At 35.6% G+C, this 13935-nt stretch overlaps 1 protein-coding gene and 1 long non-coding RNA gene across 3 annotated transcripts in view; one reads left to right on the top strand and one right to left on the bottom strand.

Moving 5' to 3' along the window:
• The window catches only part of LOC309666314, a 1163838-nt gene that overhangs the window by 412950 nt on the left and 736953 nt on the right, over positions 1-13935 (top strand). The window lies entirely within an intron of this gene.
• ORC5 (origin recognition complex subunit 5) overlaps positions 1-13935 on the bottom strand; it is a 121012-nt gene that overhangs the window by 82775 nt on the left and 24302 nt on the right. For both annotated transcript variants that reach the window (XM_082473607.1, XM_082473608.1), the window contains exons 7-11: positions 13236-13284; positions 13058-13148; positions 9435-9487; positions 7079-7191; positions 5302-5349 (exon numbers count right to left, since the gene is read on the bottom strand). In XM_082473607.1, the coding sequence (XP_082329733.1) occupies positions 5302-5349; positions 7079-7191; positions 9435-9487; positions 13058-13148; positions 13236-13284 (354 nt within the window). The remainder of the gene's footprint in view (positions 1-5301; positions 5350-7078; positions 7192-9434; positions 9488-13057; positions 13149-13235; positions 13285-13935) is intronic.

Raw genomic sequence — 13935 nt, 5'->3', positions numbered from 1 at the left:
GAGTTCCAAAATGAAGTATTTACCTCAGCTATTTATATCTAAAACATAGTTTAGAAATCATTTTCCAGGTCTTAAAGTTTATATGCTTTTCTTATTAAATACTTCAAACATTTAGAAAAGAGATTCATAAATACCAATGCAACTACCCAATTTTATCACATCCAAACATTATGCAATTTGTGTAAAAAAAGCATTAGATCACATTACAAACTGAAGCCCCCTTGCATCCCTCCCACATACCACTCTCCCCTTCCCTCCCTTCAAGGAACCACCATCCAGAATTTGGTGTTTTTATCATTTTGATGACAATTTTTAAACTACTACTGCTATATATGTATCCATAAACCATATACAGCGTTGTTCGCATAATCTAGTATCTCAAATAAATGATATCATTTTGGACATAGCACTCTACCAAACTGCTTTTTTCCTTCAACATTATGTTTTTGAGATTTATTCATTTTGATACATGTAGCTCTAGTCCATTTTTAAATTACCCTACAGAATTCCATTTCATGACAAATCACTGTCTACCCTAAAAAATTAATCCCTATAATTCATCACAAAGAATACTGTGATGGCCAATCGTGTACATTTCTCCTTGCACACCTGTGTGAACTTCTCTGTGGGATTGCTCAATTAAAGTAGGGGTCAGAGAATGCTATGTGTTCATCAACACTGCTTCTCCTTGGGCACGCAGAAGACTACATGTCTCAGTCTCTCCTGCAGTTAGATGGACGCCATCTGATTTGAGTTCTGGCCAACAGAGTACAGGTGGCAGCGATGTGAGCTGCTACCAAATCTGGCCTTTCAAACCACTGGATCCTTCAGTCTTCTTTACCTTTGGTGACAACTTAAGAGGCCACCATGTTTCACTTGACATCACTATACCACCATGAAAAAGGCCCACATAACTCATATCCAACTGTGTCGTGAGCAATATGGATATACATATGAGCAATACATAACTTTTATGTTAAGCCACTGAGGGTTAGGGAGTTTGTTTTTCACTACACCACTGTCCAACCTATCCTGACCAATGTAAAGTACATTCACATATTAACTTTATTAGATATGACCAACCTGCAGAACACGCAGGCTCTTATTCTTCCATATTATCACCAACATTTGGAATCATCAGACATTTTTTTAGTTTTGCCAATCTTAGAGTGTAAAATAATACCTCAGTGGTGTTTAAAGTTGCATTTCTCTCATTAGTGAATAAGGGTGATAATCATGTTACGTTTGTTAGACATTTCCAGTTCCTTTTTGTATCGTTTACCCATTTATCTACTGGATTTTTGCCTTCTTCTTATTAGTTTCTATGAGCTTTAAAAATCCTAGATACTAATCATTATCAGGTGTATGAGTTCAAGAACAGTGGTTAAACATCATGATAGGCTTTGGATTCAGAAAGTCCTGGAATTGGATGCTGGTTCTACCATATTAACTATGTATTCTTGGGCAAGTTACTAAATTTCTCTTTAATATTCAGTTTCCTCATCTAGAAAATGAGGATCATGATAGCAACTACATTTATTAGGTCATTGTGAGAATTAAGTAAGATCGTATGTGGCGCTTAACAGTGTTTGGCTTATACTGCTCAACAGCTTTTATTATTATCAACATGATATACTTGTTTATACGTATTTTCTTTTCTACACAAATGCCTTGAAAACAGGTGATGTTTTATTTACCTCTTTCATCCCTAGCACTTGGGACTGTTAGTTAAATAAATGAACGGATGGAAGGATAATGAATGAAATGGTATTAGAGGGAAGAAAGAAAAAAATAAAGGTAAATGTTGAGCTATCTAAATGGAACTGGTGTCCCTGTCCTCATTAACACTTAGAAGTGACTTGATGTTAGTAAAAATTACCAAATTCCTGAAGTGTTGGGAATAAAGTGGGAGGCAATTCAGGCTGAGAATCACACTGTGAAATGCTGCTGACACTTTTCTGATTTTCACTTTTTATTTTGTGATTAGAAAACACATTTCCAATTTAAAATTAAAGTGTTCTAGTGCCATGGAGGGCATATGACATTTATCTTCTTCACAGAACTGACTTTGTATGCTATAAATGCAAACTGGCTTCCCCCCTAGAGAGAAAGTCAAAGTGTGAGAAATGCCTCACTAGATTCACTATAGCTTATTAGACAGAATGAAAGTCTGTACGAATGGAAGAAATAAGCGAAAAAAGAAACCAAATAAATGAGATAAAATGGAATGAAAACTGATCAAGTCAAACCAAGAAAAACAGTGATGGGAAAATAAACTTAGAGTTATAGATATTTATACCAGAAAAACTAAAACTAGGAACAATTAAAAGAAGTTTAATTGTGGGGAATGGGACTATGAGTGAGGAGAGGAAAAAATGCTGCTTTTTCACATAAACTAAGTGGCAGATAACCTGGTATCACATACATGCATTAGGTGAACTGAAAAGCAAAATCTTAAAAAATGAGTGTCAACTGAGGATATACAGAGAAAAAGAACTATACAACTGAAGATACATAACAGATTTAAAACAACTGTTATGATTATTATTCGTGTGGTTTGCTTTTAATGTTTGATGCCCTTATTAAATTGAGAACTTCATGAGAGCAGAGACAATGGTTATTCTGTTCTCCACTATGTCCACAGCATCTAGCAGAGTGCATGGCATAGAGTAAGCATTCAGTAAGATTTCAAAAAGAGAGGGAACAAAAATACAAAGAAACTACTACTACTAAGTGTACATAGATTTTAGTAACTAAGCTCAGATTATAAAATGACATGAACCAAAGACAAAAGAGGCTAACACAAAAGTCAAATCTATAAGAATAACATCAGAAGAACTAGAGCTCACCTAGAACTAAAGACAACTTCACAGTGTCTGCTCATATGGTTCCCTCTGTCAAGACTGTCTTCCTAGACTTGTACAAATCCACTCATTCCACAAGGATGGTCTAAAGTGCCAGCTCTTTCACAGTCCTCACTGATCAGCACTCATATATCTCCCTCTTCAACATTCTTAAATAATTTTCTGTCTAAAGAATAAGGCCTAAAATTCTTAGCTTTACATTCATCCTTTGATTTCCTTCTTTCATTCATTAAATTTATTCATTTGCGCAATAAACACCCACCAATTACCACCAAGTGCCGAGATTACAGAGGTGAAGAGATGGGCTTTCTTCCCTTAACTGGTGAGTAAGGAAATTCTTCCACAGTTTGGCCTCAATTGATTTTTCTCTCAAACTCACCATACACTCCAGCCAATTTTATTTCATTATTTCTTGTATATACCCTATACTATCTTACCTCTGTTTCTTGGCTCAAACCATTTCCTCAACTAAAATTTCTCCTCCCATCTTTGCATATCTAATCCTCGCCATTCCTGAGTGCCCACTCAAAATGCAAGCCCTATTACACATCCTTCCCTCCCTACCTCAGCCAGAAGTACTCTCTCCTCCTACCCATCCTTTATGACCCAAAGCAGCTACATACATAAGAAAGAGGGTACAAAATCAATGATCTGCCTATAGTGGAGAGCCTAATCAGAGATGTCTCAGTGAAAGGGCATAATGGAAAAGTCTTTCAATGCCAAGCAAATGGATTTGGTGAGGAAATCTGCCTGCCAAACTCTAGCTCTGTGTGAATGCAAGAAAAAAGGCTTCCCTGAGACTTTTAACTAGAAGCCAGAGCTAATGCTGATGTGGGGGCAGAATGCACAATAGCTTTGTGGTCTGCAAGTCCCCAGGCTGAGAACTGAATTTCAAATGATCCCAGGTTACCGGTGTTCATAAGTGCTTGCAGAGAAGTACGTGTAAAACCTTTCTAAAGGAACACATCTCAGGCCTCAAAAATTCCAAAGATTAAGTTCAGCCAACAATTAAAAACAATAAAATGTTCAGGAAACAGGACATTATGTGCACAAGTCAGCAAAAATAGAAAACGTGGAATTAGACTAACAAGGACTTCTAACACTGAAATATAAGACACAGAATATTAAATAGGTTTTTTTATGTTAAAGAAAAATATGACTAGGAAAAATATTAAAGTGATCAGATAGACTTGAAATGAACCAGTAAAAACTTCTGAAGATTACATATAACATTACTGAAATTACAAAATTGATGTAAATAGCAGATCAGACAAAGGTGAAGAGTAAACAAGAACAGAGAACTGAAGAAATTACCCAGAACATAGCACACAGAGATGAAAGGGAATGAAGAATATGGAAGACTTAAGAAACACAGATGGTAGAGTGAAAAGGTCTATCATAAGCCTAACCAGTGTCTCAGGAAAACATGTAAGAGAGAATGGAGGAGAGGCAATATTTGAAAAGTTAATGACTGAGAATTTACCAGAATTAAATAAAGGCATCATTATTCAAATTTAGGAAGCAAAACTAATGCCAAGTAAAAAGAAATTCAATCCCAGATACACTACAGTGAAACTGTAAGAAGACTAAAGTAAAAGGAGAAGAGAACTTGAAAGCAGCCAGAGAAAACAGGAATAACACAGGAATAAGACACTCACAGCAGTTTTTTTTAGCAGTAATAAAGCCAGAAGACAGTAAAACAATGTCCTCAATTCAGAAGTGTATACTGAGCAAAACTGCTTTTAACAATGAGAGTGAGAAACAAAACTCACAGCTTCTATAGTGCAAAGTCTACAGTTCTAACTTCCCTATCTTCTGCCAGGAGAAACCACAGTGGTTAAGATGTACGAGAGAGCTGAACAGTCTAAATGCTCCTTTTGCCAATTTCAACTTGCCCCACACCCCTACCTTCAAAGTTGCTTAGTGCTTCTAATTCCTAAGCTTTTCCAGATTCCTTGGGTCAAATCAGCTTGTTTTGGGGGTTAGGTTTCAGCCTTCTCTGATGTGCTTAGTCACCGGCATACCTACCTACTAGTCAATTCCAAATTTTATAGATCTCTCATCTGCTTAGTCCTTGTTAGTTTAACCTTTTTCATTTCTTCAATGCCATCTTTGTGGTGTTTCGAAGGGGAAAAGAGGAAACTATGCTATATTTAATTTAAAATTCCAGGGTGACCTTTTTCATCTATTAATTCACTAGAAAAATTTTGTCAACTCCCTTTTATCTCTAGAACCAGCTCACCTGAATTGTGCCTCCCCAATCACTGTATCCAACATAACAAAATACTACTACAGCATTATGATGGTACCATATCAATACAAGTAACTTCTTACATCCAAATGACTATGTAAATGCATACAATTATGCATTTACTTACTTCCTATAATAGTCTAAATTTGTAAGTTTTTCCCATTAAAGAAATTACAACATAAATACCTTTTCGTGTTTCTTTAGAAAGTTGGTTTTCTTAATTTTCCCATGATGCTGCAATTAAGCAAAATAATTTTTAAGATGAAAGATAGTACTCCACAAAACCAGAAAGCATAATTTGTTTAAAACATGATACACATAAGACTAACTTATGTATCTTAGGCTTTTTTATTTTATTCTATTTATCACCTAAAACATCACTTTAAAATACCAACATATTTTAGGCTTTTAAATCAATTTTGATTGTACACAAGATTACTTGTGCATGTAAAGAGGTTTCAAAATAAAAGTGACATTTCCTAAAAGAACTTATATTGATTTATTACAGCACATTTATTTCTATAAAAACAAAACTTCCAAAGATAAACAGGTTTTCAATTCATTCTGTAAGGCAGGCTGTCAATTCGCATAAAATTGAGAGCATTTAGTTAAGCACTTGGGATTCAATAGTAGGGAAAAAATACAGATGCAGTCCTTGCCCTCTTGAAACCAAAGACTAGTGGTAGAGATAGGCAAAAAATAAAGAGACAAAAATGTATTATATTTAATAATAAATCAAACTGCATATTATTTGTTTTCAACAAGAAAATTCTAAAATGAGATTTCTCCAACTAATATACATGCAGAGAGCCTCCTGAATGTTCTGGATAATGATGTATGGAGTACATGATACTATAGTAGGAGCTTTAGAACAATAAAGGAGTTACGACCCTTAAAATCATTCCCATCTCTCATATTTTTAACAAAACCTTATTTACATTTTTTTAAATGTAGAATTATTACCTAAGGTATACCTGAACTCTTCTGTGAAACTACCTACTTCACCCATTTGGGCTGTGATCTTAAAGTGAGAAGTCAAGAATAAATGATTAAATGAGGAGAAAAAAAAAAGAATAGGTGGAATTTAAGCATGTAGAGATGGGAGAGGAAGGAATTCTAGATGGAGAAACCAATGTAAACAAGAGCTCAGGGAGTTAGGAGGAAAAACAGCTAAGTTCTGGAAACAGAAAAGTTCAGTTTGAATTTTTTTATTAATCAGCTTGTAATTGGACTTGCTTAGGATGTGTAGCAAAATGTATCGGGCTGCAAGGATAATTTTCACCCACTTGACATAATGCCTTGGTAAGAGAGAGCGAGTGGTTACAGGGAGAAGACCACACGGAGCACCCGTTCATTCTGGAGAAGGAGAGTTGGCGTTTGCTTAGGTGGAAGCTGACTGAGGCAATGGCTCACGCATCCCAAAGAAACCCTCTTGGGAAGTTTAACTGTGAGGAATGCTCCAGTGATGGATAAAGTTCTGGGGCCTCTGGATTTTATTATCAACATTCATTTCAGGAATATTGTTTTTTGCTGTCATTTTCAGACTAACTTCTGTTTGCCTTTCAAAATTCAGCAAGCAATGCTACCCCCTCCATGAAGCCTTCTTTGCTCAACACTCCCCTGCAAGTTGTTTATCATATCATGTTTACTAGACACTAATACCACCTCTTTTTTAGCCTGTCTGCTCCGCGACTGTCCCCACCCCAAAAGTGGCACTCACTCACCCCCAATATCCTAAAGAAAGTTCTCAAATAACATTGTTGACTGGCAAAGGTAAAGTGAGAAATAAAGAATAAATGATTAAAGGAAAATAAATAAATAAAATCTTTAAAGAATGAGTCCTAAATACATATTTAGGAATCTCTTATTCTAATCTCTATCCCTTACAAATTTACAGGTGTTGAGGAATTTCAAAATATTCCCTAGATCTGCAAAAATAAAGTGAAAAAGAAATAATGATTACCTTAAGGAAAAACCTTCTGTCAGTTCTTGCTGGATTATAAGAAGCGAGGTATGCAGCAATGAGAATAAACTTAGAGTAATATGGAAGTTCCACCTGAGTATATGCCGAGAGACCTAGACAACAAAATACTTTTATGAAGGTATTTAACAGGCTACCATTAGATTTTAAGTGTCTCTTACCTTTTCTCACTTATCTTTTGACTTTCATATGGTACCCTCTAGTCAAAAGATTTTAAAGTGCCCTGAGCTTAAAGTGCCATGATAATGATGGTGGTGGGGGAAACATTATTATTAATGATATGCTCTGCTCATTCTGTTATTTTTGTTTGGCTCTGCCTCTTCTAAAGTCCTGCCCTTCAAAGCCACACTCTCCATTAAACCTTCCGTGATGCTCCCCTACCACACCAAAAGAGAAAATCTGTCTCTACTGTGAATTCCTACTTCGTGTATTTTACTTACGGTCCACATAACTTTATACCTTATATAAAGAATTAATTAAACTAAGTGATATTTCTTACTAAGCTACAGTGTTCACTGAAGAAGCCAAGTCTAATGCTTTTTTGTATCCCTACAGTACCCTGTACAAAGGAAATAACTGAATGAATGGATAAATAAAACAATAGAGTCAGTCAAGCAGCAATGATTTTTATGGGAAGGGAAAAAGGAATCTGATATTTACTGAAATATCTTGTATGTGTAAGACACTGTGCTAGGTGCTTTCCTTAAGCATCTCTGAATCTCTGCAGTAACTTAAAAGTAGATATTTTTCCATTTTAGATAGACACTGAGTTGGGCTCAAGTCCACACAGGCAGCAGAGCAAATTACCGCAGATTTTTTTAAACTCTAGTATCTATTTCTTTCCATTACAACACACAACTGAAAATCACTTGTATGGTACTTCAAGCATTTAAAAACCAAAACAGGGACTTCCCTGGTGGTCCAGTGGTAAAGAATCTGCCTTACAATGCAGGGGAGACGGGTTCGATCCCTGGTCATGGAACTAAGATCCTACATGCCGCAGGGCAACTAGCCTGCGCACCACAACTACTGAGCTGGCGCGCCTCAACTAGAGAGCCTGCGTGCCGCAAACTACAGAGCCCATGCACTCTGGAACCCAAGCGCCACAACTAGAGAGAGAAAGCCCGCGCGCCGCAATGAAAGATCCCGCATGCCACAACTAAGACCTGGCACTGCCAAAAATAAATAAAATAAACAATAAATAAATCTTTAAAAATTAATTAATTAATTAATTAAATTAAAAAATAAAAACCAAAACGGAATCTCAATACCACTTCATTTCATACTACTTCCCCCACCACTGGCTACTGACCCAACTTTTAAATAAGAGTATTTTAGATAGTTGCTTTACTGTTTTTTAAAGTAAAAGTAAAGTTGGCCCATACGGGGTGGGGGAATGTTAGGGGCACAGACACCACTCTCCTACACAGTAGAAAATCTGCAATCTGCATATAACTTTTGACTCCCTAAAAACTTAACTAGTAATAGCCTACTGCTGACTGGAAGCCTACTGATAACAAACAGTCAATTAACACATATTTTGTATGTTATATGTATACCTACATATATATTATGCATTCATGGCATACCTAACTTTTTCTTAATTTTTTTGATATTTCTAGGCTATGCAGTTCGTCTGCCAGTTTTTTCAAATTGTTGTATATCTCCAAAAAATTTTCCAGTATATTTATTGAAAAAAAATCCATGTATAAGTGGACCTATGCAGTTCAAATCTGTGTTGTTCAAGGGTCAACTGTAGTCCTGTTGGGAAAAACCCAAAGTAATAGTTTCTTTAAAGAAAACAAAAGCACAAAACTTTCAAAATATAACCAAATGAAATGCATCCCCTAAACTACATTAACATAAAATTGAATTTTATTCCATAACTCATGAAATACATATATACTGAGATAAAATTAGGTATACAATTGATTGTTTTAACACAAGCATTTAAAGAAATATAAACTGCTTGGTTTTCACATGATATAACCCAACATGTAGAAACTGGTATTCAAACTTCATTTCTTCCTATTACATTGGTGTGTTGCTTAAAAGAAAATCATTAATTAAAATATCATGGTAGGGAATTCCCTGGTGGTCCAGTGGTTAGGACTTGATGTTTTCACTGCTGGGGCCCAGGTTCAATCCCTGGTCGGGGAACTAAGATCCTGCAAGCTGCGTGGTGCAGGAAAAAAAAAAAAAAATCATGGTAGCTTGTAAATTATCTTTTATAACACTACTGACTGATACTATCTTTAGTGTTAACTTTAGTATCTTGATTATTAGTAATCAATTAAAGAAGTGTCTCTGGTAATTGTCTCAACACTTCCTTTGATACCTTTCAGTTGTCCTGGATCTGTGTCATCTTTCTGTAGCTTTTCCCACTGTGAACTGAAAAAAAAATGAAAGAGCAATGATGGACTGCAAACATATAAAATCAATGTACTGTACTTAAAACAAAGCCGTAGAAAAACTAAAACTATTTTATTTGACAAAATACATTTAATTTCCTTATAAATAAGACAAATAACATATACATGTTGGTACCTCTACAAAATCATTTAGTGTATATTAGAACAATATAAACTTATATATCAATGCCCAGATGTTAAATTTTTTAAAATCTCTTTTCCTCTGATCATAATTATAAAGCTATCAAAAAGCACCAACAAATAAATAACATCACCTACCATACAACAGAACTCCCAATATTCCAGTTACCATATTAAATACAATTGTTATACACCATTTCTAAACTCTGTAACAATTTCTTAAAGTAAGTATCATCAGAAAACTGAGGCCCACAGGTTAAGTTGTCCAGGGACACTCAGCCAGTCAATAACACAAACTCTGCAGGCATTCTACAAGGATTCAGCTCTTAGTTCCACTACCAGGGAACAAGGTTGGAGACTTTTTCATAATTTGTCCAAATTGCTTATAAAAGCTATAAAACCAACATATATTCCCAATAACAGTTTGTTGAGTGAGCATCTAACCTTCTATAGCTTTATTCTCCTTTTCTTTATTCTGCTTATCCCAATTATTTAATCTCAATTAGAAAATATGAAATATGTGATGATTATTATTCTTTAATTTAGTAAAAATTTTATTATACACGGGTGAATGGAGGTTGGGGGTAGCAGGGAAAACAGCTGAGTCATTTACTGTGAAGAAATTTCAAATGGACCAGGAGATATCACCAGGCTTAGAATGCCATTTCTCTACTACACTATTGGAGAGTCTCACTGGTCCTTTATTGCACAGTGTGACAAAAAGGTAACCAAGGGCATTATATGCTATTATTATAAAGGAACAAAAATGCAAACTGCCCTAAATACCAAAATTTTTTTTTCAAAAAGACAAAGAAAATAACCACATAGGAAATTCTGCAAATTAATACAACAGTTAATAAAACATATATATTTCCTATCAATAAATATAAATGGGTGTACCCCATTAAAGAAAAAGGTTTTCAGAATGCCTCGGTAAGGCAGGAGGTCAAATTAGCAATGCTTATTTCTGTGTCCTATACCTTTTTGTGAAAGAAACATACTACAGATTATATATTAATTGCATATATAAAGATGTTATGTTATATATGCATACTTGTAAAAGAAGGTGAGTACAAATCAGAAATTATATATGTGGTTAGGAAAGGAATGAAAGGAATAATGGGGTGTGAGACTTCTTTGAGTACTTTTTTTAATAGTTTTAGGTTCTGAATTATTCTGACGCCCTCTTTTACCTGTACAGCAAACAGTGAGTTTATTCTTTGCCCTTTCTCTTTCTCTTCTTTTCCCATTTTTAAACTTTGTAACTGTGTTATTCCCACCCCGTCAAAGTATGTAACATATACATAGTGTTCTTCTACCCTCATTCCCATCTTTTAGTTTTGAGCTAAAATTAATCAAATTTGGTGCTCATCATTCCTTTTGCTGGTTTCCCCAGTCATCTCCATTGCACCAACACTGTCACTAGCAGACTCCTGAGGAAGTGTTTATGAGTATAGTGTTCCCTGAGTTCTCACATGTTTAAAACTGGTTTTCTATAGCCACGATACCTGAATGACAGGTTGGCTAGATATAAAATTCCTTGGCTTACACATCCTCTCTCCTTAAGTTTCTTGAAAATGTTGCTCACTTGTTGTCTTGCTTTATTACAGATTCACTTTCCTTTGTAAGTGACATATTTTTGCCTTAATTTCCACCCCTTGCTTCATTCTTCACCACCAAGCCTCCAGGAGATGCCATGTCCTTCCAAATCACCTCTCCGTCTTCCCTCAAAAACAGTACTTTTTCCCAAATCTGCCTTGTTAATTCTTATCTACATACTCTTGAAACACTTCCTTTTGATTCTTCAGTAGCCGGTGCTCTAATCCTTCAGGTCTCACTTGTTCTCAGTATTATCCCACTCGGGGTTGGACTCTCTCTCTGGAGGTGATTCATTTGTATTTCATCACTACAAGTCGACCCCATCCCCTGTCCCCACTGTCCTCTCCTCTTTTCCTTAAAGCCTTTAACTTTTCACTTCAGCATAAGCCCCAGTCGGCTCTGCTGGCTTCAGTTATTTATTTCACTATTTACATATAAACTGAAGTTTACAGTCAGCTCTGTAGACTCCTAGTCATACTGCAGGCAAGGGTTATGAGTGATTTTATTTGCTTTCCTTACTGACCTTGTGGAGAGAACTTGATTGTTGGCTTAATGGCCAACATTATCCTGTGGGAAACTGGAAGTCCTTGTATTACTATGTAAGAGTCACTTTAACAAGCATCCAGGGCTTCCCTGGTGGCGCAGTGGTTGAGAATCTGCCTGCCAATGCAGGGGACACGGGTTCGAGCCCTGGTCTGGGAGGATCCCACATGCTGCGGAGCAACTAAGCCCGTGAGCCACAACTACTGAGCATGCGCGTCTGGAGCCTGTGCTCCGCAACAAGAGAGGCCGCGATAGTGAGAGGCCCGCGCACCGCGACGAAGAGCGGCCCCCACTTGCCGCAACTAGAGAAAGCCCTCGCACAGAAACGAAGACCCAACGCAGCCATAAATAAATAAATAAATAAAAATTAAAAAAAAAAAAGAAAAGAAAAATATCCCCCCCCCCCAAAAAAAAAAAAACAAGCATCCAAATTTTTCTGCCTTTAAAAGATCAGATCACAAGCTTTTCTATTCTGTGACTTCCAAAAATTCTCATCAATTATTAAAAAGAGGAATAATAATATCTTTGTAATGTTTCTACTTATTCAGAAACTATTACATTCTTAAAATCAGCTAATTAAATCAAGCACAAAGTAGTTATAGAATAAGGTATTCATGAAATAAAAATGATAACAAAATTGATTAAAGTGAAAAAAGACAAAAAGCGTTGACATTTTTAAATTTCCTATGTTGCTTTGTAACGTAGGCTAAACCTAACACCTATAAGGCACTTTATTATTCACAAATCATCTTCACATATATTATTGAAATCGTCTAAGGATTGTTAGAAGAGGGATCCGAGATCTAGAGGTTTTAGGTGAATTGCTAAGACCCCATAAGGCAGAAAATGGCTAAGCTGGAAATCAAAACTATGTTCTTCTCACTACTCTATGTCTGTGCAACCATGTCTCCTAAGCAGTTTCATTACTATGAAAGTCTAACAACACACATGTAGATTTATGACTTGACTTATACATTTCTTTAATAATCAATTTTTTATTATACCATTCAAATATCTAACATAAATATAAAAAACAAAGCTGAAACTGATTTTCCTATAGCTTTCCAGATTTAAAAAAATTAGCAATTATTAGAAATATGCCTTGTGTAACATATTGGCTAAAAATTGTTTGTCCTTCCCAAAATAATAAGAAATGATTCAAATCATAAGAGTTTTTTCCCAATGTGAAGAAGGTAAAGGAAAACATGTACACTTTAGTGGATATCCCAAATATAGAAAAAATTACATATACTAAATAGAAAATTACCTTGATATTTCCCTGAGATAAACAGTCTGCATGGCTTTTTTCAAATGAGGTTCAATATTTCTCCAGAGTTTGCGAGTATCACGTTCACTTGCTACTCCAAAGAGAGAAAATTTCAATAATTTAGATATTACAGAAACTTTTTTCAAAAGAAATATTATTATAGTAAAATTATAGTTACCTTCTCCTTTAACAACAGGTTCACAATATTTAGGAAAATTAAGTACTGCCTATAAACAAAGAAAAAAAAGAGAAAAAAGCACTTATCTACCACAATTAGATATTGTTTTTCAAGTAAAAATTTTATTAGAATTCAGGCAATTTTATTTCAATATAATTGCTCAAGTAAAATGTTATTATAGTTTATTACTACAACAATAAAACCACAATTATCAATAACAACAGTAAAACAATATGTAAAATATTCCTTAACTGGCTCAATCCTGCCTAATGTATCAGCCTCTAGATATAAAGAAATATAACAATTCCCAAAGCAAATTTAAAAGCACATACATAGGGGCTTCCCTGGTGGCACAGTGGTTAAGAACCTGCCTGCCAATGCAGGGGACACCGGTTCGAGCCCTGGTTCAGGAAGATCCCACATGCCACGGAGCAAGTAAGCTTGTGCGCCACAACTACTGAGCCTGCACTCTAGAGCCCGCAAGCCACTACTGAGCCCACACGCCTAGAGCCTGTGCTCCGCAACAAGAGAAGCCACCGCAATGAGAAGCCCGTGCACTGCAACAAAGAGTAGGCCCCGCTCGCCACAATTAGAGAAAGCCTGCGTGCAGCAACGAAGACCCAATGCAGCCAAAAATAAATAAATAAATAAATTTATTATATTAAAAAAAAAGCACATACATAGAAAACATGCCTAAAAA

Source organism: Balaenoptera physalus, assembly GCF_965194825.1.
Source record: "Balaenoptera physalus genome assembly, chromosome: 8".
Lineage (NCBI taxonomy): Eukaryota > Metazoa > Chordata > Mammalia > Artiodactyla > Balaenopteridae > Balaenoptera > Balaenoptera physalus.
The sequence above is the reverse complement of the archived record's forward strand: the minus strand, read 5'-3'. Positions and strand labels throughout refer to the sequence as shown.